Raw genomic sequence first — 19,223 nt, 5'->3', positions numbered from 1 at the left:
CTGATGAGCCGAAGGCCGAAATTTGAAGCGCGCAACTGTTGTTGCTTGTGCTGTGACTGCTGGTTTGTTGTGTGTGGTGTGTGGGCTGCGGAAGTTGAGCCGAGGGGGTATCGATTCGACACGAGAGGTGAAGATTAAGAGCCGAGGGGTAGCTCTGGGAGGGAGCTTGTCTTCTCTACCGGGGAGAGAAATAGGGAGAGAGAAGCGGGAGGAGCTTCGATGACAGGTGAGCACAGCTCTTCTCTATTACACCCGTCCGACCGAAAGGTACAGAAAGTGGGTGTCGGTGGTGGGGGGGTATGACGGTGGTGGATGCGAGTAGGTACGGATAGTTGAGTGGTATCTTTAGAGGAGCACAAACAACGAAGCAAAGCAGCTGATAGCAACTCAGTTAAGGTAGGTAGAGAGCCAGCAAAAGAGGTGGAAGCACGGAGGACGAGAAGAGGAAGAGAAGAAGGACGGGATGAACTGGAAACTCGAGGGACGAGGGGATTTATTGTATTCGGAAAGCTGGGAGCTTGTAGCTAGCTGTCTGTGTCAGGGCTCACTCAATACATGCATGTATCGATGGATGGGCTGGCTCCCCTCGTCTTCACAACTCTGGTGCGCTTCGGCTGTAAGTAGATACTTCCTCTACCCAGACTGTAGCAGTAGTCACAGTCTCATGATAGACAGGCCCTGGCAACCATTCTTCGTCCAGAGTGCGTAACGGGCCATGGTCCGTTGTAGGTACACCCCAGCTTAGACAGGACCGCAGAGTGGGAGATCAGAGATAGACCAGACCAGACCAGGCCAGACCAGATCCATCCGCCCATGTCCACCGTCCACCCTCAGTCAGTCACAGTTCAGACCAAGCCAATCTTGGTGTTGCAGATGGCCGGAGTGACTTGCTCAGCGGCAGGGAACCCGCGACGACGATGCTGTAACTGGAGGCTGGCGGCTGGAGCTGGGATTGACTGACAAGACAATAGACGGCCGGAGAGTGAGGGACTTGACCATCCTCCCCTGCTGGTGCTGTTGTTCACCCCTCGGTGTCATGAAGGAGGGGACCTTGTCTCCAGCTGCTAGCGCCAAAGTAAAGCATTTCTTGAGGGTCGCCTGTACCAGTGTACATCCATGAGTGTAATTCACGGCGGGAAAGATGCAGGGCGATGTGTTGCCGACGCCGCTGGGACGGTGAAGATTTGGCTCAGACGGAGCAGAGGATATGGTGGTGGATGGCAAGATGGATGGATGGAGGGGAAGAAGAGGGGGAGGGGTGAGACCGCGGAACATGTACCTAGGTACCGAGGTACAAGGTACATCCATAGTTCCCCCCTTCCCTTCCTGCCCCCCCTTGTCCACTCCTCGATGGTAGCTGCCCTGTCTTGGACAGGAGCTTAGGCCACTCTGTGATGTAAGCTGCACTACTCAAACAGCCGCTTTGTCGCGGCAAGAAGGACAGGAGAGGGCAAAAAAAAGAGAAGGAGCCTCTAGAGTCTAGAAAAGGAAAGAAGAGACCATAGAAAGTCACTCCCCTTACGTTACTCCTAATTATTACCCAATCTGCCAATCCACGAATACAAAGATTATGACTCGAAGCAGCGTGACATACCACAACATGCAATGGAATGTCTCCCCGGCATTCGGCTTCTCAACTTTCATCTCCCACGTCCCACCTGACTGACGACAACGGCGGCATGGCATGGCTGATCCTCACACTTGGGGATGTCTGCAGTCCACCGCCTCGCCTTGCTGCCGTCCTTGGCATTAGGTTGGGACGGATGCAGGGCAATGTCACTCCAGTGCTCTCAAATGTCTTCAACTTGACAACTTCATCTCCAAGAGCAAAGTTGATGGGAAGGCCCGACGACTATCCAAGGATCAAGGTGCGACAGGTACCCATATCCAGTATCCGTAGGAAACGTCCATGGGAGACCAACCTGAGATGCTGATACCTCTTGGCTCTGCAATGCCCCCGCGAGAGAAACGCCGTGAAAGTCTGAAAGACAGACGCCGCCCTGAGAATAGCAGCAAACCCCCCATCCCCGCCCATCCCTGACCGAGATCTGTTTCCACCGGCCCCAGCCTCCGTCTCCGTTTATTAGGTCGTCTCCAGCCCGCCGGCGCCTTGACCGCAGCTCCTGAGACGATTGGTGAGGACAGCCAAGAGATCTGCCATCAACAGATACGACCCCCAAAGAAACACTGTTATCTTTAGAATACGGACAGCCTCATGTTGAACACGGCAAGCCGCAAACCAGAGAAACCCCACGAGAGGCGTCTATCGAGACACGACGCCTGCCCATCCCCTCTCAAACGCATCAGGCCTGGATCTGAAGAATGCCTGTCAGAGGTAACAGAAAATAAATAAATATTCTAAAAGTAAAGAAGATTGGCGGGGTCGCAAAACACCGCTAGACCAGAAGGAATTGACCAACCAGAGCCTGCCGATACAAAACAGCTTCCCTCCGGTTGACTAACGGTTTCTCGAGGTGACAACTCCAGGACGGGATTAGTGATATTTCTAGCATGACAAGTGCATACTTACTGTCTGTCTATGGGCAAGTTAGGTATGGGAAATGGGGGAACAGGCAATGCCAAACAAATTACAACACAAGCAAGAAAGCGCAATTACTCGTTACGAGGGTCAACAAGCAAGACAAACTGACAACAGCAGTACCCAGTACAAACAATTGCAAGTTAAGGCAACAACACTGGACCTGCAAATCCAATGGACAGGGAAAGACACGCCGAGGAGCAAGATGTACGTATTGTGTACGGAGTACCTCGCACCTGTCTTTTCCCATCTCTCCTGCGGCTGGTGGCGCCTGTCACAAGGCAAGACCGTCCCAGGAGCACCTTAGTAGCGGCAGGCAGGCCGACAGCATCGCACTTTTTCCTTCCTCAGTGCTCTCGGCTTCCCTTCCACCACCAGATACCTTGAACGATACCTTACCCCAAGCTGCCGTCCACCATGTCACATTAACTCGACATCTCCCGAAAGAAAAGCAACGCGTTCGGCGAACTTCGCGATGCCACGAGCACTTCACGGCTTCACGAAAAGAGCTACATGGGTCTTCCGGGCCTCTTCACTGCCGAAGCCGAGGATAACACGGCTTCGCGCCGTGTCGTTCGGGCGTCCGCCTCTTCAAACCAGCACCACTGCCACCGAATGACCACAACTACCGGCTACTCTGTTTTGCTTCGGGACAACTCGACGCGATATCAGCCTTTGATGGATAATCTTTCACCTGCTCGTCCCTGACCTTTTTCGCCCTTTCTGCCCCGCGGTCCAATCCATTACAGAATGCGGGGTGACTTTCACAGGGTTCATCCGTCCGGCGCGTCACGCTGTACTCGTACCCCTTTGTCATTGTTCCCGAGGCGTGTACTACAGCCTACAGCCTACGGCACCGAGAGGGCAAAGGGGACCGAAGATATCGTCAACCTCGGTTTCCTGCCCCGAGGGACATGACGGCGGCTTGACGGCTGCTTGCCCAGAAACGACGACAAGGCAGGCCACGCCGACCTTGGCCCGGCCTGGCTATCCCACCCGCCGACCAACTTCCGCCCACACTTTCTAATTCTTCAATTAGGTGGATGGACATCACCACATGTGCAACGCGCCAACGGCACGCATGAAGCCACACGGGGAATATGGAAGCGCACCACCCTCAGACCCTCCAGGTTCTTCTCGGTCTTGACAAAACCACGCATCTCCATAAAATACTTGAGCGTTATTCCCGGTCCGCCTAGTCGAACCGCTCCCGCTACCAACTCCAATCTCGCATCATTGGATACAAGAGACATCTGGGCTGTCCTAGACTCCTAGACCACGTTTGGATCGATTTTGCAACGTTGCTGGAAAAACGACACCATAATGAGGTGTTAAGAAACATCAAACCAGTATAGATGCAAGTCTTTGCATCGGCCATCTGATTCTCGACTCATCACACCGCCAAGGTGCCATGCTGGGTCTCACTTGCGCTGCAAGCTCAAGGGCGACTCGGCCAGATTATCCTACGCAGCTAAGCCCAGACTACTGGGTAACCCACGATCCAAGACTCTTGGCCCCCCATCTACAACAAGGCTATTTTTTCTTTCCGTTTCCTCTTTTTGTCCCCTCCAGACCACGCAAGCATCCAAGCAGCGTTGGCAAGGCCGTAAAGCGCGAAGGAGCGAGAAAGTTTGACCTCGGAATTTGAAAAAAGCCCACCATGAGGTCGAGGATGACTCTTGACCCAGATCTGGATACTCCGACCTCGGCTGGTCCGGCATTTGGCTTTCAAGCTTCTTGGTGAAAGAAACTGCGCATGTCTACTCACGGCGTATCTTCAGTCCGCCACCAGGCCGACGCGTGAATGTCGATGGTAATAGCAATTAGCGATGGCTTCCTGACATGCTGCGACATTTATTTCACCTGGCTGACCCCCCTTTCCTTCTTCAGCAGGAAAGGGTCTGCCAGCTTGCGTGATCGGCCTTTGTGTGACTCTTCCACGTCCGGATATCACAGGTTATTTGAGGCATACGCCGTATGCGTACCCGCCCTGCACCCCACGATTAATAACGCCGGACTCCAGCACATGCGCGGTCCCAAAAGCGAAGATGGATCTGCACTCGGCCGGCCGTCCGGCGAGATCTGCGGCCTGTCCAAGACTCCAAGTGCCAGCAGCGAGGGAGGGGAGTGGGGGTCGGTGCTCTCACAGTTTCGGAGAGGGCCACCATGTCACCATGCCATGGTGGTGCAGTATCCACGACTCTCGCGGCTTTTTGGTCCAGAGGAGATGAGACGACACCCTATTTTTTTTTTTGACTCATCGAATTTAGCTCACCCTGTACTGTCTCCGGCCCCGGCCCTTGAAACCATGCACGATTCGCCCGAAATAGGAGGGCTCCGCTCCGCTCCGTCCGTCAGGACCGTCACTGAGGCCCAGATGAGCGGTTGACTTGGATTCTTGATGCGCGGAAGAAGGAGACGACGGGACCTTTTTTTTGCTCGTAAGAACTTTGAAAGTTCGGGTCGAGGCCCCGAGACCGCTGGCCCACCATCAAAGCACCGTCACGACAACGAAGACCTCCGTGCCCAATTACATTCACTTGCGGCTCACCATTACTGCTACCCACCTTATTCAGGTCCATGTGGTAGTGCTTTAGTCTGGGCTGCTTCCAGGTTGCTTGGCTTGCGGTCCTTGACCCTTTGCTGCCAAGAACATCACTTTGACTCTTCACGACTCAGAGCTGCCACACTTGCTGGGTTCCAGAAACAGTTCGCTGTTCTATTCTACGACTTTGCGGACCGCAATGAAGTGGCTCGTCCCTGAGTGTTTCCCCGGGGAATCAGGGTCCGTTTCCGAAAAGCAAAACAACAATGCAAGGTAATGGTACAGAACCGCCAGCTACCGTCCGCCGCGGCTGGGCATTGCCACGTTATGCCACGCTATGCTGTGCTGCCGTCGACGGGGATTCCACCCTGTGACGGCCTCACCACAGCCGTGGGCTCGTGACAAGCTCTCGGCGTTCTTTTCACATCAAAGTCGAACCTCCCCTCTGCGTCGTCATTATGTTGGCGAGGGCCTTTTCCACACCCAGCCAGCAAGTTTCTACCGCCTCGTATCGCCCCCTTTCCAAGCTTCTCCCTCTCCCTCGAGTGAGGGGACGCATTTATTTGCCAACCGCCTCCTTGACCTTGGTCTCGACCTTGGCCTCGATGGCATCGGCCTTCTTCTGAACGGTCTCAAACGCATCCTTGGTTGCTGAAGCCTCCTTGCCTCCCCAGTAGTTGTACTGCATGTAACGGTATCCCTGGGTAAGCTGTGCGCCCTCATTGATGAAGTGGCACGCGAAGAGGAGGTAGTTCTTGGGCGAGACGGCGAGGGAGTAACGCATGAAGGTGGCAGAGTAGATGCAGAGAGCACCCGTCATCTGGCCGGAAATCCTACAAAAGGGAGAGGTGCATCAGCATCTTATCTTGTCCGAGGGTGCGGATGGCGGGAGGAGAGCCTGGGGGATGGATTCGACGTACAGGTCGGGGGACTTTTGGGTGTCCATGACAGCGGCCAGAGGAATACCAAAGTTGGAGACGGGACCCCAGAAGTCTGCGGTGCGTGACGAATTAGCCTTGCTATCCCTCCAGAGTCCAATCTTGAAGCTATCGCGAGCGGCCGGCACCGGAGTATCGAAGTCCGTAAGCGCCGGGCGTTACGGGGTATCGAGGCGACACGGTCCGGCACCTCAATCGCACTGGATTCGAGGGAACAAGCTTCATCAATGATTGACTGGCACTCGAGGATGCCGTGCGATAGCTGGCGATAGCTTCAAGCAAGCTCCCTTTCTGCTCATTTGCTGTGTGGGATAATCCCCGCTAACTCCGGACAACGGAGCCGCGGGCGAAAAAAAATTCGAGAGAGACGGGCGGGGGCACAACGTACGGGTAGAGCAGACATAGTCCGACACAGGGTTGGACCTGATCTTTGCGTTGATCACCTTGACAATAGCAGCCATTGTGAAAGTTTGTGATTATCTCGCGGTTGGAAAGGGAGTGGAGGTTATCGTGACGGAGCAATTGGCAGAGGTTGGTCGGGGGGGAGTTGGAAGAGGCGGCGGACAGTTTTCCAGGTTTGGATCGCGAAATTGTTGAGGCAATGACCAAAGCTCCTTCCTCTCTCCCTCCCTCTACAGATGCTGCGGCGCTCCGAAATTTCGCGGGCGCGGACTGGACGTGCACGTTTACGCTGGCACACTGTCTGGCACACTTCCCGTGGACCTTATATCGGACGGGGACACTCGCAACGGGCGCCTCTTTACTGGACGCTACAGGCTATTGCTGGTGCTGGTGCTCATGTATTGCATTGCTGAGGTGCTGTAACTTCCTCCCGAATAGAAAGTGGAGACGCCGATATGCCCTTGGGGGAGGTGATGGGAAATAGAGGGATGTGATTGGATGGAATTTTACAGGTCCGTCAAACGGTTGGACGGACGGAGGACGGTTAGAGGGGATGACTAAGATTGCTTACCTCAGATATTTGAAGTTGAAGTGCGAACCTCAAGGATTGAGAAGGGAGAATAAGATTGGTGTGAGATATCATGCATGGTCAACTTACGTGTGCGAGAGACTCTGTGGTTTCGAGGTATAATATGGGTCTCTACCTTCCCAAGGTTTTCATCTTATGTATAGATGAGATGGGAGAGAAATCAAGTGATGCTGGTTTTTCAGAGTAATCTTTGTGCCATCGGGTTGAAAGATGTAAAGAAAAGGTTCGAGTGAGTAAGTGGAAAAGAAATAACAAATTGATTTCCCAGTTCATCTTCCCATCTCCATCTCTGATCCTGGATGCAACTTAGGGCACGGTAAGTCTCCTGAGTCGGACCAGAGGGTTTCAGTATGGGGAAGGACCTAGATCAGGACTGCTGGCGCGGTGGATGTTGGATGGTCATATCATTCACACGGGCGGAACCGAACATCGCGCATTGGAGCGGATGGAGCCGCGGATGATGTGGGAAAAACACGCCATAATCAGCTAATTTTTCTATCTACACCGCATTATAGATTATGGAGGAAGACCTATGCCCTTCAACAGTCGATTTACTCATGGACATACCGGTCTGTCGAGGGAATGGTGGATTGGAGAGCATCCAGTCCATGAGTTCATGAACACCCCTCCCCCGGTTTGACGCGGCACTGTCTATCGTCAGGCCATGCGATCTTACACATGAGGCGCTTATAGAACCCCTCTCTGGGAGTGTCTTTCCTACGTCGTGTTGTAGATTGATGGGACGGGTAAGGCTGATGGATTGGTGCGGATGCTGCAAGCCCCCCCGTCCTCCCTTCATCTAACATGCATCAATGGTGCTGTACCGCTCCAGTTTCAGGCCTGTAGCCTCCTCTACAAGATTTTGCATGTACGCATCAGCTCAGACAATGAGTTTAGTTCTAGACTAAGGTAGACCACGGATAAGATGGAATCAAACCCGGGGCCTGCCGGGGTAAAAGGAAAACGCGGGGAAGAAGCGGGATGGGGATGGTATTTCTCGGGGATACTTCGTGTGGAGTCCGGGATGTTGTTGGGCGGCTGACACATATTGACGAAGGGATTGGATGGTATGTCTCGGGGTACGTCTGGGGTCTCGGGGTTGCTTGTTTCCTCTCCGTCCATCTCTCATACACACTGGGTATGTGATTGTTTTTCGTTGTCGTTCTCGAGGATGTCGTCGGGTTCTCAGCCGGGGGTGTGTAAGCTTGGGAGCTCTGGCTCGGGGGCAAGGCCGGGGATGTACCCGGATCTGGTTCCGGATGAGGTTGGGGTATGGAAAGGTGTCTATGTCAGGGGAGGAATTGAGATTCAGAATAGATGTAGATTCTCAAGTGGGATAGTGCCCTGTTGGGCTCAGGTGGTTTGTGTACCTCGTAGCTGATATACGTTAGCCAGGGTCAGTTGGCTTGTGTAATTAAGAGATCAGGCATCTTCTGAGGCCTTGACATTAGGTTCCTAAGACTGCTCGTCTATGCTTCATGTTGTAGATAGGTTGAAAGATGATTCCCCATGAGGGCCAAACATTCAGGATATTCTCTCGAGAAGAAGACATTCGTACTGCTCTCAAGTGCGCAACATGCCACAGAGCATAACCATTGGATCTTTTACCTAGCAGCTTTCATTTTCAAGGCCCAAACGGACCAAAGACTTTGAGTCATTCTTTGTCATAGTCTTCTCTTCATCATAATAAGAAAAAGAACTCCTACTCTACTTGTTGTCATCTCGCACGTTAGGTCTTTGAAATGTATCTTTGCAAGTTAGCTGTGTGAATTCAGACAATCCTGGTCTCATTGAAGGTTGACTGTTGACTACCAGTCCTATCACACGTACTCACTGCATGTCACCGGTGTCATCCCAAGACACCGCAGCCTCGAGAGGCCTCTCTGCCGCTCAGATGCATCGGAGGCCGACCGATGGGTCAAGGATATCGTGCTTAGTTTTGAATGAACTATGATAAGACACCATGTGCAATCTCTTCCGCGCAAGTATGCTAGAAGTTGAAGTCGAAAGTCCAGAGGTTCTAGGTTTCATCTGCCGATATTCGTATCGCAATCGGACGAATACGTCAATGAGGATGGTTCATGACTACAGGCAGGTGAATCAGGAGAGTTTGAAGTCTTCTCGAGTGCCCTGAAAGTGAATTCAAAAAGTTGGCTTGCTTCGCAAGTGGATGAGGCCTATAGTAAACCGTTATGCTAGGAATGGCGAGTAAGACACAGGTTCATAAGGACTGTTTACTGATGTGTCCTTCTCTCAAGCAATTAACTACCACTATGCCAGTTCTTAGGATCGTTCCGGGAGCGCCCGCACCTATTCGTCCCACGAACATAAAGCAGACCTGGCAGAGCAGTAATGCTAGAACTCTTTTTTTTTTCTCTAGATCGGATGACGTTGTATGATCATGCTCTTGCTATAGACGGTGGCAGGGACTAGTTTGAGATCAACCTCTCCGTCGGGCCCCTTAGATGGGGCCGGTGAAGAAGGAATCCATTTATGTAATTAAGTTTAGCATAACAGTAATAAATCCGGCTTGAAACATGCATTTGACCGCTGTCCGCGGGTTCACGTGGTAGTACACAATGATTGACAGGAAAGGCAAGCTGTTAGCTTTAAGCGTGACGGAGTTTACCTTCTAGAGTAGGTCTTTGGGATAGCGATGTTGAACCTTGCTGTCTTAAACGAGACTTCAAGATCAAAGACAAGAAATTCTGACACTAGGCATTGCATTTGACATATAGAATTCCAGTGCTAGAGAACATCACGCAGAATGATGACTAGACAAGAAAGGATGGCCCTTAGAAAGAACCTAAGGACTGTATTCGGCGACAGGGCTGATAGAAGCTGTGTAGACCTTTGTTGCCATAGTCAGCATCCGATGATAGGACACACACGGAAAGAATTCTCTTTCTTAGCTCCAGCCCGTCATTAATCGGATACCTTTGAATAAGGTAGTTGCTGCCAGAACCCAGAACGGCCCACAAGGCGATAACCTCATCCCATCTTTCGTCCCTTCCTTCCGCAGCACCACTCTTGTTCAAATCCAGGCAGCGAGCTTGCCTTATATCCAGGTTGAGGTCGTCAATCGTCAACCAAGCCCAATCGACCCCCATGGTCGAGCGGTGTAACGCCCTGGTCCGTTAGTACAGAACTTGGTATGAAATCTCGGGAAATCTATAAAGATGGAGGATTTCGTAGGGGGCAGTTCGAATCCCGGACTGCGCGCCTGAGCTTTTGCTTATTTGCCCCTTTTGATATTCTTCATCTCGTGGATCCAATTACCTACCAAGTCACGTACTTTTCCCAGTGAGGTAGAAAACCACACTCACTGGGACGAATAAATGACGATGTCCGGAGCGAAAGAGTGCCTAGGTAGCATAATATCAATGCTGTTTACTGCATCTGCTATTTTACTTAGACTACCTTACATGACCTTGACTCTTTATCGCCCATCACAACTTGGTAGCGCCAGCATTACCGTCCACCTCACCAAACAGCGTCATGAAGGCACCGTGGACCTCGTCAGTCAGGTCGCTCGCCTGCAAGCTACGGCCCTTCTTCAGGAAGGCACGCCTCGAGCATTCCTACAAGCAGTCAGTCAACTTGAACATCCATCATCCCAGGAACGATCATCAACTTACCCTCGTGATAGCACTCCCTCCAAAGGCAGCAAGCCTAATCAACTCATCCTCCTTGATCGTCTCGCCACCCTTATCCCACAACCCCTCAAGATACGCATGCCTCCACCCCAAAAACGTCGCTATTGACCCCGTAAGCGTATCTCCCTGCCCACCACTCCTCTTCAACCCGCCCTGCAGATCAACAACCAACGTATCCCTCCCATTCGAAACAAAGTCCTTGGCCCCCTTCTGGACTATAGTCACCCCCTCCAAAGCCCTCGCCAGCGCCTCAACCTTGGCCGTCTCCTTCTCCTCCCCTCCTCCGCCGGCCTTGTCCTTCACTTTGCCCTCATCGACCTCAAGCGCCTTGCATAGCCGCGAGAACTCGACAACATTGGGCGTCAACACAGCCAGCTCGTACCCCTTCACCAGTCCAGGGTCCTTTTGCACAACGAGTAGCGCATCGGCGTCCAGAACCAGTGGAATCGACCGCTCGCGGGCGGCGTGGATGACGCGCGCGACGGTCTCTTGCATCAGGGGGTCGCGGCCAAGTCCGGGCCCGATGACGAGCACGTGTAGGCGGGCGAGCATGTCGATGATGGGGCCCGAGATCTTGTCCGCGTCCGTCGCTTGGGTGCCGCCGGTGGGACTCCCGTCTGACGGGGTTTGGCGCATGAGGGGGTGGACCATGAGGTTCGGCGAGTAGGTCTTGATCACCGAGGCTGCGCCGGGGGTGCAGATTACGTGGGACTGTGTTTCCGTCTCAGTATTGTGATATCCCGCTTCACCCTGATGCCGGGGATGAGAGCCCGGGACTTGACTGTACTTACCATATCGCAGCCTAGCCTTGCACTCGCCATGGCTGAAAAGTACGGCGCTCCAGTGTAATCAACACTGCCGCCAAGAACAGCGACGCGGCCTAGTTGTCCTGGGATGAACGTGTAAGCAAAAGAGAGAGAGCCTCACTAATCCATCCAACCTTGAGCCATGGGATCAATCACCTTTGTGGAACTTCTCCAACATGGGCGGAATCATCCGCTGCACCCGGCTGAGGGCGTCCTTCGTTGCCGGAGACATTGCTGGAGTACTAGGATCAGAGGACATTATGAGGTTGTATAATTCAAAAACTGTCAATGGAACTTGGGTGGTTGTGCGAGGGGGCAATGAGGTGAGTTGACACTGGGAGCTCTGACAGCCAGATGATGTCACCTGCCGACATCTCGTACCATTCGCGAATTGACCCGCTAAGAGCGCTGTTGACGGCCCGGCGTCATTCTCGCGACCCGGCCCGGCATGCTCTTGAGAGTCCGACAAAATCATCTCTGAGCGGCAGCTATTTCGGACCATGGCGCGGTACCCGAACATGGAGAAGCGGCAGATGATACAAAGTGCACGAGTAGTAGCCGAGCCTTGTCTACTTCTCCGGGCGAAGACTTAGTAGACTACTTCATGTCAAGGCAAAATTGAGTAATTGGAACAAGTTCATGAAAGGACAAAAGGAATCGAGGGCGTTAATTGAGTCTTGAGCTCTATTTTACAAGTGGTTCGACTGGAGATCCTTCCCCAAAAATCGCGTCCCCTGGTGCTTCCCTCGGACCGGCGCAAAACCCTCGAGATTTCCTCACGCCTCTAGGCAAACAAAAACTTCGGTATAGACAGCTACATCAACCCCGAGCGCTCCCAGTCGGACCATTTATTATGTCAGGTGAGACTTAAAATTTAGCCCAGGAAGCTCTTGGTGAAGGTGGTGATGACGTCCTTAAGGCGGGCCTCAAGGTCCTTGCTGAGGGCACCCTCCTTGTCGATGGTGGCAATCAGGTCGGACTCGTTGGTGCGGAGGTGGGACAGGAAGTCAGCCTCCCACTGAAGGATCTTGGCGACGGGGACGGAGTCAAGGTGACCGTTGACACCGGCGAAGATGAGGGGAACCATCTCGTTGACGGCCATGGGGGAGTACTGCTTCTGCTTGAGGAGCTCGGTCAACTGTAGAGGTGTTTGTTAGTACTTGTCACGAATGCGAGGAATGATGTTGGTCAACTTACGCGTTCACCTCTGCTGAGGGTCTGCTTGGTGGAGGCATCCAAATCGGAACCGAACTGGGCGAAGGCAGCGACCTCACGGTACTGAGCCAAGAAAAGCTTCAGGGAACCAGCGACTTGCTTCATGGCCTTAAGCTGGGCGGCGGAACCGACACGAGAGACGGACAGACCGACGTTAATCGCGGGACGGATACCCTTGTAGAAGAGCTCAGCCTCCAAGAAGATCTGACCGTCGGTAATGGAAATGACGTTGGTGGGAATGTAGGCGGAGACATCACCACCCTGGGTCTCAATGACGGGAAGGGCAGTCATGGAACCACCACCAAGCTTGTCGTTCATCTTGGCGGCACGCTCGAGAAGACGAGAGTGGAGGTAGAAAACGTCACCGGGGTAGGCCTCACGTCCAGGGGGACGACGAAGCAGCAGGGACATCTGGCGGTAGGCAACGGCCTGCTTGGACAGATCGTCGTAGATGATGAGGGAGTGCTTGCCGTTGTCACGGAACCACTCAGCAACGGAGGCTGAGGAAGATTGTTAGTCCAGTATCCTTTGAAGATATGGATATTGAGTGTTTACGTACCACCGGTGAAGGGAGCGATGTACTGAAGGGGAGCGGCCTCGGAGGCGGTGGCAGCGACGACGATGGAGTACTTCATGGCGTCATTCTCCTCAAGGGTCTTGACGAGCTGGGCGACGGTGGAACGCTTCTGACCGACGGCGACGTAGACGCAGTAAAGCTTCTTGGTCTCGTCGTTGGAGTTGTTCCAACGCTTCTGGTTAAGGATGGCGTCGAGAGCGACGGCAGTCTTTCCGGTCTGACGGTCACCAATGATCAACTCACGCTGACCACGGCCAATGGGAACCATGGCGTCGATGGACTTGAGACCAGTCTGGACCGGCTGGTTGACGGACTTGCGAGGCAGAATACCGGGAGCCTTGAGCTGAGCACGGCGCTTCTCCTTGGCGTTAAGGGGGCCCTTGCCGTCAATGGGGTTACCGAGAGCGTCGATGACACGGCCGAGAAGCTCGGGACCGACGGGAACATCGACCTATAATGTTGTTAATAAACATTGACTGCAGTAGACCAGGCACGTTGAACCTACAATCTCTCCGGTACGCTTGACAGTCTCGCCCTCCTTGACCAAACGGTCAGAACCGAAAAGCACAACACCGACCTGGCCGGCCTCGAGGTTCATGCACATGCCCTTGACGCCGGAGGCGAACCTATAGGTGGAAGAGTTAGACGCGATGCATCTCCGAAGTGGGTAAAAGGGCGCTCAACGTACTCGACAAGCTCCTCAGCCTGGACGTTGGCCATGCCGTGAACACGGGCGATACCATCACTGTTGTTCCCTCGCCGTTAGCAAAAACTTTTTCTCAGAGTCGATGAGTTGGCATGCGAGCTCCTCGTGCAGTCCGATGATGCATTGAAGCTTTTCCGATGGTGGCTCGCGATGCCGAGAGATGCCGCTTAAACGTACCCGACGGACAGGACGCGGCCGGTCTCGGCGAGACCAGCCTCCTCCTGGACACCACGAATTCTCTGCTCGAGGATGGAAGAAACCTCGGTCGGGGAAGCCTTGGCCTCGGCGTATGTGCGAGTCTGCATGTTGAAGACGGCGGGTGCGGCATTTCGGGCCTGAGGGTGAAAAACAGGTTAGCCGAACGGCCGAAAATGTTATGGGCGGCTCCCGCCCCAAAACAGCAACGCCATCCCCCAAGGGAGCTCGATGAAAAGCTCTTCCACGCCAGCAACACGACTCCCGCGAGGTCAAAAAAGCTCGGAGGGACCTAATTGGATATCGCGGAATCGATTGCTGATGTTTTTGGATGGGATTGACGTCGGTTCGGGGATGGGGAGGTTGACGGAAGGTGTGGACTTACGGCGGCGACTCTGCCGGCAGCAGAGACGGCGCCGACGGCGCGCGTCGACTGGCGGAGGGCGTTGCGGAACATATTAGGAGATCTTGGACACTGTCTAGATCGAAGGAGAATCAATTGCAATAGATGCAATTGAGTGGAGGGGAGATTGGGGTTGATGAAGGTGCCTTTGAAGGAGTGCAAATCGAGTCTTTTTTGGAAGAAGCCCAGTGGAGGGAAAAGAGAGTGAGGAAGCAGTGGACCCGAAGCTGTGCTGGCCGGCCAATCACGGTGGGTCGTCGAGTTTTGCCTCAGTCCAACCCGAGATCTCCCTAACAATTTCCGACCGCCAGCATGCGTGCCCGTCGTGGCCCCGTAACCCCGTGAAATGCCTGACTTACATAAGACAGGGGGAAAGACGCTCTGGCATTGACAGGTCTTTAACGCGCTGGGAGGACGATCTAATCTCAACCGAAAGGAAGGGGAACGGGCCTGGGGCAGCAAGGAATAAAAAAATAAAAAATAAAAATTGGTGCCAATCTGGCTTTCTGCCGCACCCATTGAGTTTGCGATGCAATAGCTATCAACTACGATTGCGATACCAGGACTTTTCATCCATCGCCCCGATACTTGTCTGTCGTGAGAGCTTCAACAACTTCTTCGCCTGATTTCTCAAATCTGCATGCATGCGCTGTTCTCTTAGTCCAGGTAGCTTCCCGGTGTTGTCCCCCCTTCCCCGGCATTTTGGTGCAGAGCTCTCCACCGTGCCATTCCCACCACCCTCTTAAGGAATGCCAACCTCTCCATGCACCTGTTGAGGGCCAAGAGGGCTCAGGACACAGTGTAAGGTCCGTAGGTAGTCGGAAGGCTTACTGAAGCTGTGGGACTTTGGCGCCTCCGTCCGGCCGGGAACACCGAGCCTGACCGCCTCGGAGCAATGTGAAATCCGAGTCGTAGTTCTGCCGTCAGCCTCGCAGTCTTACCCGCCGTTGAGCATTGAGCCCAAATTTGAATCTCACTGCAACGTTGGTCACGTGCACCCGTCCGAAGCGAGGACGAACTTCAGTAGGAAATGTGAGGCTACCATTCTCACGCAAGGTGGCAGACTCGAGTCGGTAACAGAGAAATTGAGCTCATTTGGACTAAAATAGACTAGCTAAACCACCAACGCCGGGCCAATTCCATATCGCAGGCCATCATCACCAAATAAATCATGTGCAGCATCACGGCAAGGAGGAACTTGTGTTGTAAGCCGGCATGATGCCGGTCGGTCTCTGAGGCCGCGGCTTGACTGAATTTTTGCTCAAGTCAAGCGTGTTGTATGAACAACTGCTGGAAAGTACATGCCTTATAAGCCAGTTTCCCGCTTTTTCGCCAACCGTTAACCCAAGCCGTCCCAGTGTCTTTTTTCGTTCGTCGCAGAAATGAAAGCATTTATCGGACAATGCCATCGAAGCGAGACTTGAACCACTTGACGGTCTCGTCACGCTTGATGCGGTGGCCAGAGCCGATGCGGCCCTTGCAGCGGCGGCGGGTGCCGACACGCTCGCCCTTGCGGGTCATGCAGACGTAGAAGTCCATGCCGTAGATACCGATGGAGGGGTCGTACTTGATACCGAGATCAATGTGCTCAGAGATACCGAATCCGAAGTTGCCGGTCTCGGAGAAGTTGCGCTTGCGGAGCTCGTACTCCTTGACCTTGAGGCCACGCTCGAGAATCTCCTCAGCCTGTATGATCCAGTCAGTCCACCATCCCTCCTGCGCAGTTTGCAAATTCGCCAAAATTGTCGTACCTTGGGGCCGCGGACGGTGACGTGGACAGCAATCTTTTCGTTACGGCGGATACCGAAGGTACGGACGGTGTAGCGGGCCTTGCCTATCGGGTACTGTTAGTCAATCGTTTCTCGTCCCTGGAATTTTTGGTGATGCCGTACTGTAGACGGGGGTTTGACCGGACAGCTGCTCCAAAACCTTGGCGGCACGGGTCAGTCTGTCACCAGACTCGCCGACGGAGATGTTGAGGACGAGCTTCTGAATGTGAAGCTCGCGCATGGGGTTCTGGGCCTTCTCGGACGACATTTTGGCGGTTAGTACTGCGGTACGGCTGGCTGGGCGTTTGGTGTCGATTGTCGATTGTCGAAGTGAGAAAAAGTTCGGCGCCAATTGGCAAAAAAAGACTTTGTGTTTTGGGGGGTTTGCGAGCCCTTGCAAGGAAGGTGGGTGACGACCCACTTCAGAGCGGTGCACTAAACTTACCCGCGTCTCCAGCCACAGACTCAAGCCACGCAGTCCCCAAGTGGATTCTGTTCTCAGCCACATCTAGCTACGTACCGTTTTTGAGCATGGAAGGTCGTTTGGCCTCAGCCTTCCAAGGTTCCCTCAGCCTCCCGAAATTTGTCTCCATATACTCTGACTGCTGAAGCTCTGCCCATCGCAAGCATCAAAAGTCGCGCCGAAGTCCCTCAGACTTCGCAACAAGAAGAACATCAATTTTTTGAAGATTTAGAGCAGCTACGAAAGTAGCTACTCAAAAACGCCAGCGAAGATGTCGAACAAACAGGGCAAGATGGTGAGCAACTCCTGACCTTTCTCTCAAAGTTTCAAGGTTGACAAAACAGGCTGACACGAAGTGATTCAAATCTAGGCTGGTTACGTACGTACTTTTTCTCAAAATATCCCCGACGACCGATTTTGACGACTGCGCTGAGTACCGCTGACGCGACTTTCATAGATCAACTACCGTATGAGGGTTACCTTGAATGATGGCCGCCAGATGACGGGACAGATGCTTGCATTTGACAAGGTGCGCAACCCAATTCCACCCTCAATCGCGTCTCTATGAACATGCTGACCCTATAAAAAGCACATGAACCTCGTTCTTGCTGATACCGAAGAGTTCCGACGCGTCAAGATCAGACAGAACAAGCCTGCCGCCCCTGGCGCTAGCTCCAGCTCAGGCCAAACGATCGAGAAGGAGGAGAAGCGAACCCTTGGCTTGACGATTGTCCGCGGCGCACACATTGTCTCTCTCTCAGTCGAATCAGAGCCTCCTGCGGACCCCAGCGCGCGACTTGGAAAGAGTGCGCCTGGCGGAATCTCGGCTGGTCTCACCGCTGGTCCTGGTGTTGCACGACCCGCCGGCCGCGGCGCTGCCCCGGCTCCCCCATCACTAGCAGTTAGTACCTCATCAATCTCTGTTCTTGAGCCTCGTATGCTGACTTTTGACGTAGGGCCCTGCTGCCGGCGTTGGAGGTGGCGCTCCTCCCGGATTCCCTGGCTTCCCCGGTGCCCCGCCCTTTGGCGGACGTGGTGGTAAGTACATATACCCCTCCGACCCGCGAATACGCTTCTCACGCTTTACAGCTCCTCCACCAGGCTTCCCCGGCGCCTTCCCGCCCCCGGGCTTCCCCCAAAATGCCCCCTTCCCTCCTCCTGGTTTCAACCCCGGCCCTCCTGGCGGAGCCCCAGGCTTCAACCCTCCCCCGCGAAGATAAGCTACGGATAAAGATATCGATACCTCGCATGCTTTGTAGTTGGAGGTTGGTTCACGGATACCATTGGCGTTTGGGGATGAATGTCAAGATTGCGAACGAAAAAGAAATCGGGCAGAACAGGCACGTTGGTAATCGGCCTCCTCTACCCCTGAACAAGCCATAGGTCAACATGCCAACCTATACTCGTTGGATTTGTGGAAAGAAATGGCAGTATGGATTCATTCGACAGTTCTTCAAGTCACTTCGAGGAGGAGCATAAGCGGCGATCGCTGCCATATGATTAGGCAGCCCAATATTCACCACAACGTACCACCTCATTACCATTCTCCCTTACCGCCCATTTGATTCCCAATGTCGATCTCACCGTGATACCTAATTGCATAATACTGGCTTGGCAGATGAGCGTGATGTTCGAACTTCGCGGATGGTCTGATATTCGGTTACTGGCTGAACGTAGATAATCAAAAGTCCTCTCTTTGGCACAACCTTAAGGGGGGACGCTCAGCTTCCTGAGGGGGGCTTATGAGAATTGGATGAAAACCTGGAGGCACTTGGGATCGGAATCTAGGTACTTTAGGAGCACGGCATGTTCATCGGCACGCTGCAGATGGATATATCCTCTCAGAGCATCTGTTTGGTCAATGGCCTGTCCTCAAATACACGCACACTTATTGGCAAAGGTCAAATATCGTACAAGACCATGAGATCCGTAGACGTAGACAAAACAGCATTTGCTCTCGGCAAACCTTGGTATTTGATGATTTGTATCCTCCCTGCGTATGCTGCGAGATGTTCCCCGTGACGCACCTCAACCTTCATGGGGGCGTCATGAGACGGTGCCTGCCTAAGGTGGGTGGGTAGTCCCGGAAGGAAGGAGCAAGCGGGTATCAATCGTACAGTACCTTCCACCTGGTTACACGGGAAGCCTTCATATACCCCTCCAGGTCCATTCCTGTCACCAGCCAGCAGGCGCCCTCTAGGTCGGGGGTCAAGACAAACTGGCTGGATGTGGAGTGGTCAATGGTCAACAATTCAATTCTACGCCAACCAGCCTACTCGACGACAGGCTTAACGAGTACCCGAGTTCGAATCCCAGCACGAGCACCAAGAGATGTAGCCCCCAAATCGGCACCGGGGGGGGGGAGGGGGTTGAACTCTTTTTTTGGTCATCCAGATATATCGATGCTTGGCTCATGTGAC

At 53.5% G+C, this 19,223-nt stretch overlaps 6 protein-coding genes across 6 annotated transcripts; 2 read left to right on the top strand and 4 right to left on the bottom strand.

Moving 5' to 3' along the window:
* Nucleotides 1-1,543: 1,543 nt before the first annotated feature.
* On the top strand, nucleotides 1,544-3,630 carry BDP55DRAFT_712585 (uncharacterized protein). Its single transcript, XM_060578210.1, has 4 exons — nucleotides 1,544-1,868; nucleotides 2,201-2,335; nucleotides 2,553-2,746; nucleotides 2,992-3,630. The coding sequence occupies exons 1-4, from the start codon at nucleotides 1,611-1,613 to the stop codon at nucleotides 3,245-3,247; spliced, it is 843 nt and encodes a 280-aa protein (XP_060433163.1). The 5' UTR covers nucleotides 1,544-1,610; the 3' UTR covers nucleotides 3,248-3,630.
* A 1,655-nt stretch (nucleotides 3,631-5,285) lies between these two features.
* On the bottom strand, nucleotides 5,286-6,803 carry BDP55DRAFT_409363 (uncharacterized protein). Its single transcript, XM_060567356.1, has 3 exons — nucleotides 6,411-6,803; nucleotides 6,005-6,077; nucleotides 5,286-5,917 (listed from the first exon to the last, which is right to left on the bottom strand). Exons 1-3 carry the CDS (start codon nucleotides 6,481-6,483, stop codon nucleotides 5,644-5,646), a joined length of 420 nt encoding a protein of 139 aa, XP_060433162.1. The 5' UTR covers nucleotides 6,484-6,803; the 3' UTR covers nucleotides 5,286-5,643.
* A 3,571-nt stretch (nucleotides 6,804-10,374) lies between these two features.
* Nucleotides 10,375-11,838, bottom strand: BDP55DRAFT_653241 (carbohydrate kinase). The gene is made up of 4 exons (XM_060574172.1): nucleotides 11,632-11,838; nucleotides 11,461-11,558; nucleotides 10,652-11,380; nucleotides 10,375-10,594 (listed from the first exon to the last, which is right to left on the bottom strand). Exons 1-4 carry the CDS (start codon nucleotides 11,732-11,734, stop codon nucleotides 10,463-10,465), a joined length of 1,062 nt encoding a protein of 353 aa, XP_060433161.1. The 5' UTR covers nucleotides 11,735-11,838; the 3' UTR covers nucleotides 10,375-10,462.
* Nucleotides 11,839-12,115: 277 nt separating this feature from the next.
* Nucleotides 12,116-14,724, bottom strand: BDP55DRAFT_653238 (P-loop containing nucleoside triphosphate hydrolase protein). Its single transcript, XM_060574171.1, has 7 exons — nucleotides 14,554-14,724; nucleotides 14,151-14,308; nucleotides 13,956-14,012; nucleotides 13,773-13,893; nucleotides 13,250-13,718; nucleotides 12,673-13,190; nucleotides 12,116-12,613 (listed from the first exon to the last, which is right to left on the bottom strand). The coding sequence occupies exons 1-7, from the start codon at nucleotides 14,623-14,625 to the stop codon at nucleotides 12,350-12,352; spliced, it is 1,659 nt and encodes a 552-aa protein (XP_060433160.1). The 5' UTR covers nucleotides 14,626-14,724; the 3' UTR covers nucleotides 12,116-12,349.
* A 1,239-nt stretch (nucleotides 14,725-15,963) lies between these two features.
* Nucleotides 15,964-16,608, bottom strand: BDP55DRAFT_545933 (ribosomal L5P family protein; the record flags this gene model as incomplete). The annotated part of the gene is made up of 3 exons (XM_060568612.1): nucleotides 15,964-16,257; nucleotides 16,323-16,405; nucleotides 16,464-16,608. 3 exons carry the CDS (start codon nucleotides 16,606-16,608, stop codon nucleotides 15,964-15,966), a joined length of 522 nt encoding a protein of 173 aa, XP_060433159.1.
* A 299-nt stretch (nucleotides 16,609-16,907) lies between these two features.
* On the top strand, nucleotides 16,908-18,418 carry BDP55DRAFT_653232 (uncharacterized protein). The gene is made up of 6 exons (XM_060574170.1): nucleotides 16,908-17,098; nucleotides 17,174-17,182; nucleotides 17,261-17,332; nucleotides 17,393-17,704; nucleotides 17,760-17,841; nucleotides 17,893-18,418. The coding sequence occupies exons 1-6, from the start codon at nucleotides 17,075-17,077 to the stop codon at nucleotides 18,021-18,023; spliced, it is 630 nt and encodes a 209-aa protein (XP_060433158.1). The 5' UTR covers nucleotides 16,908-17,074; the 3' UTR covers nucleotides 18,024-18,418.
* Nucleotides 18,419-19,223: the final 805 nt, after the last annotated feature.

The sequence above is a fragment of the Colletotrichum godetiae genome (genome assembly GCF_030913485.1).
Source record: "Colletotrichum godetiae strain CBS 193.32 chromosome Unknown BDP55scaffold_8, whole genome shotgun sequence".
NCBI classification, from domain to species: Eukaryota; Fungi; Ascomycota; class Sordariomycetes; order Glomerellales; family Glomerellaceae; genus Colletotrichum; species Colletotrichum godetiae.
The sequence above is the reverse complement of the archived record's forward strand: the minus strand, read 5'-3'. Positions and strand labels throughout refer to the sequence as shown.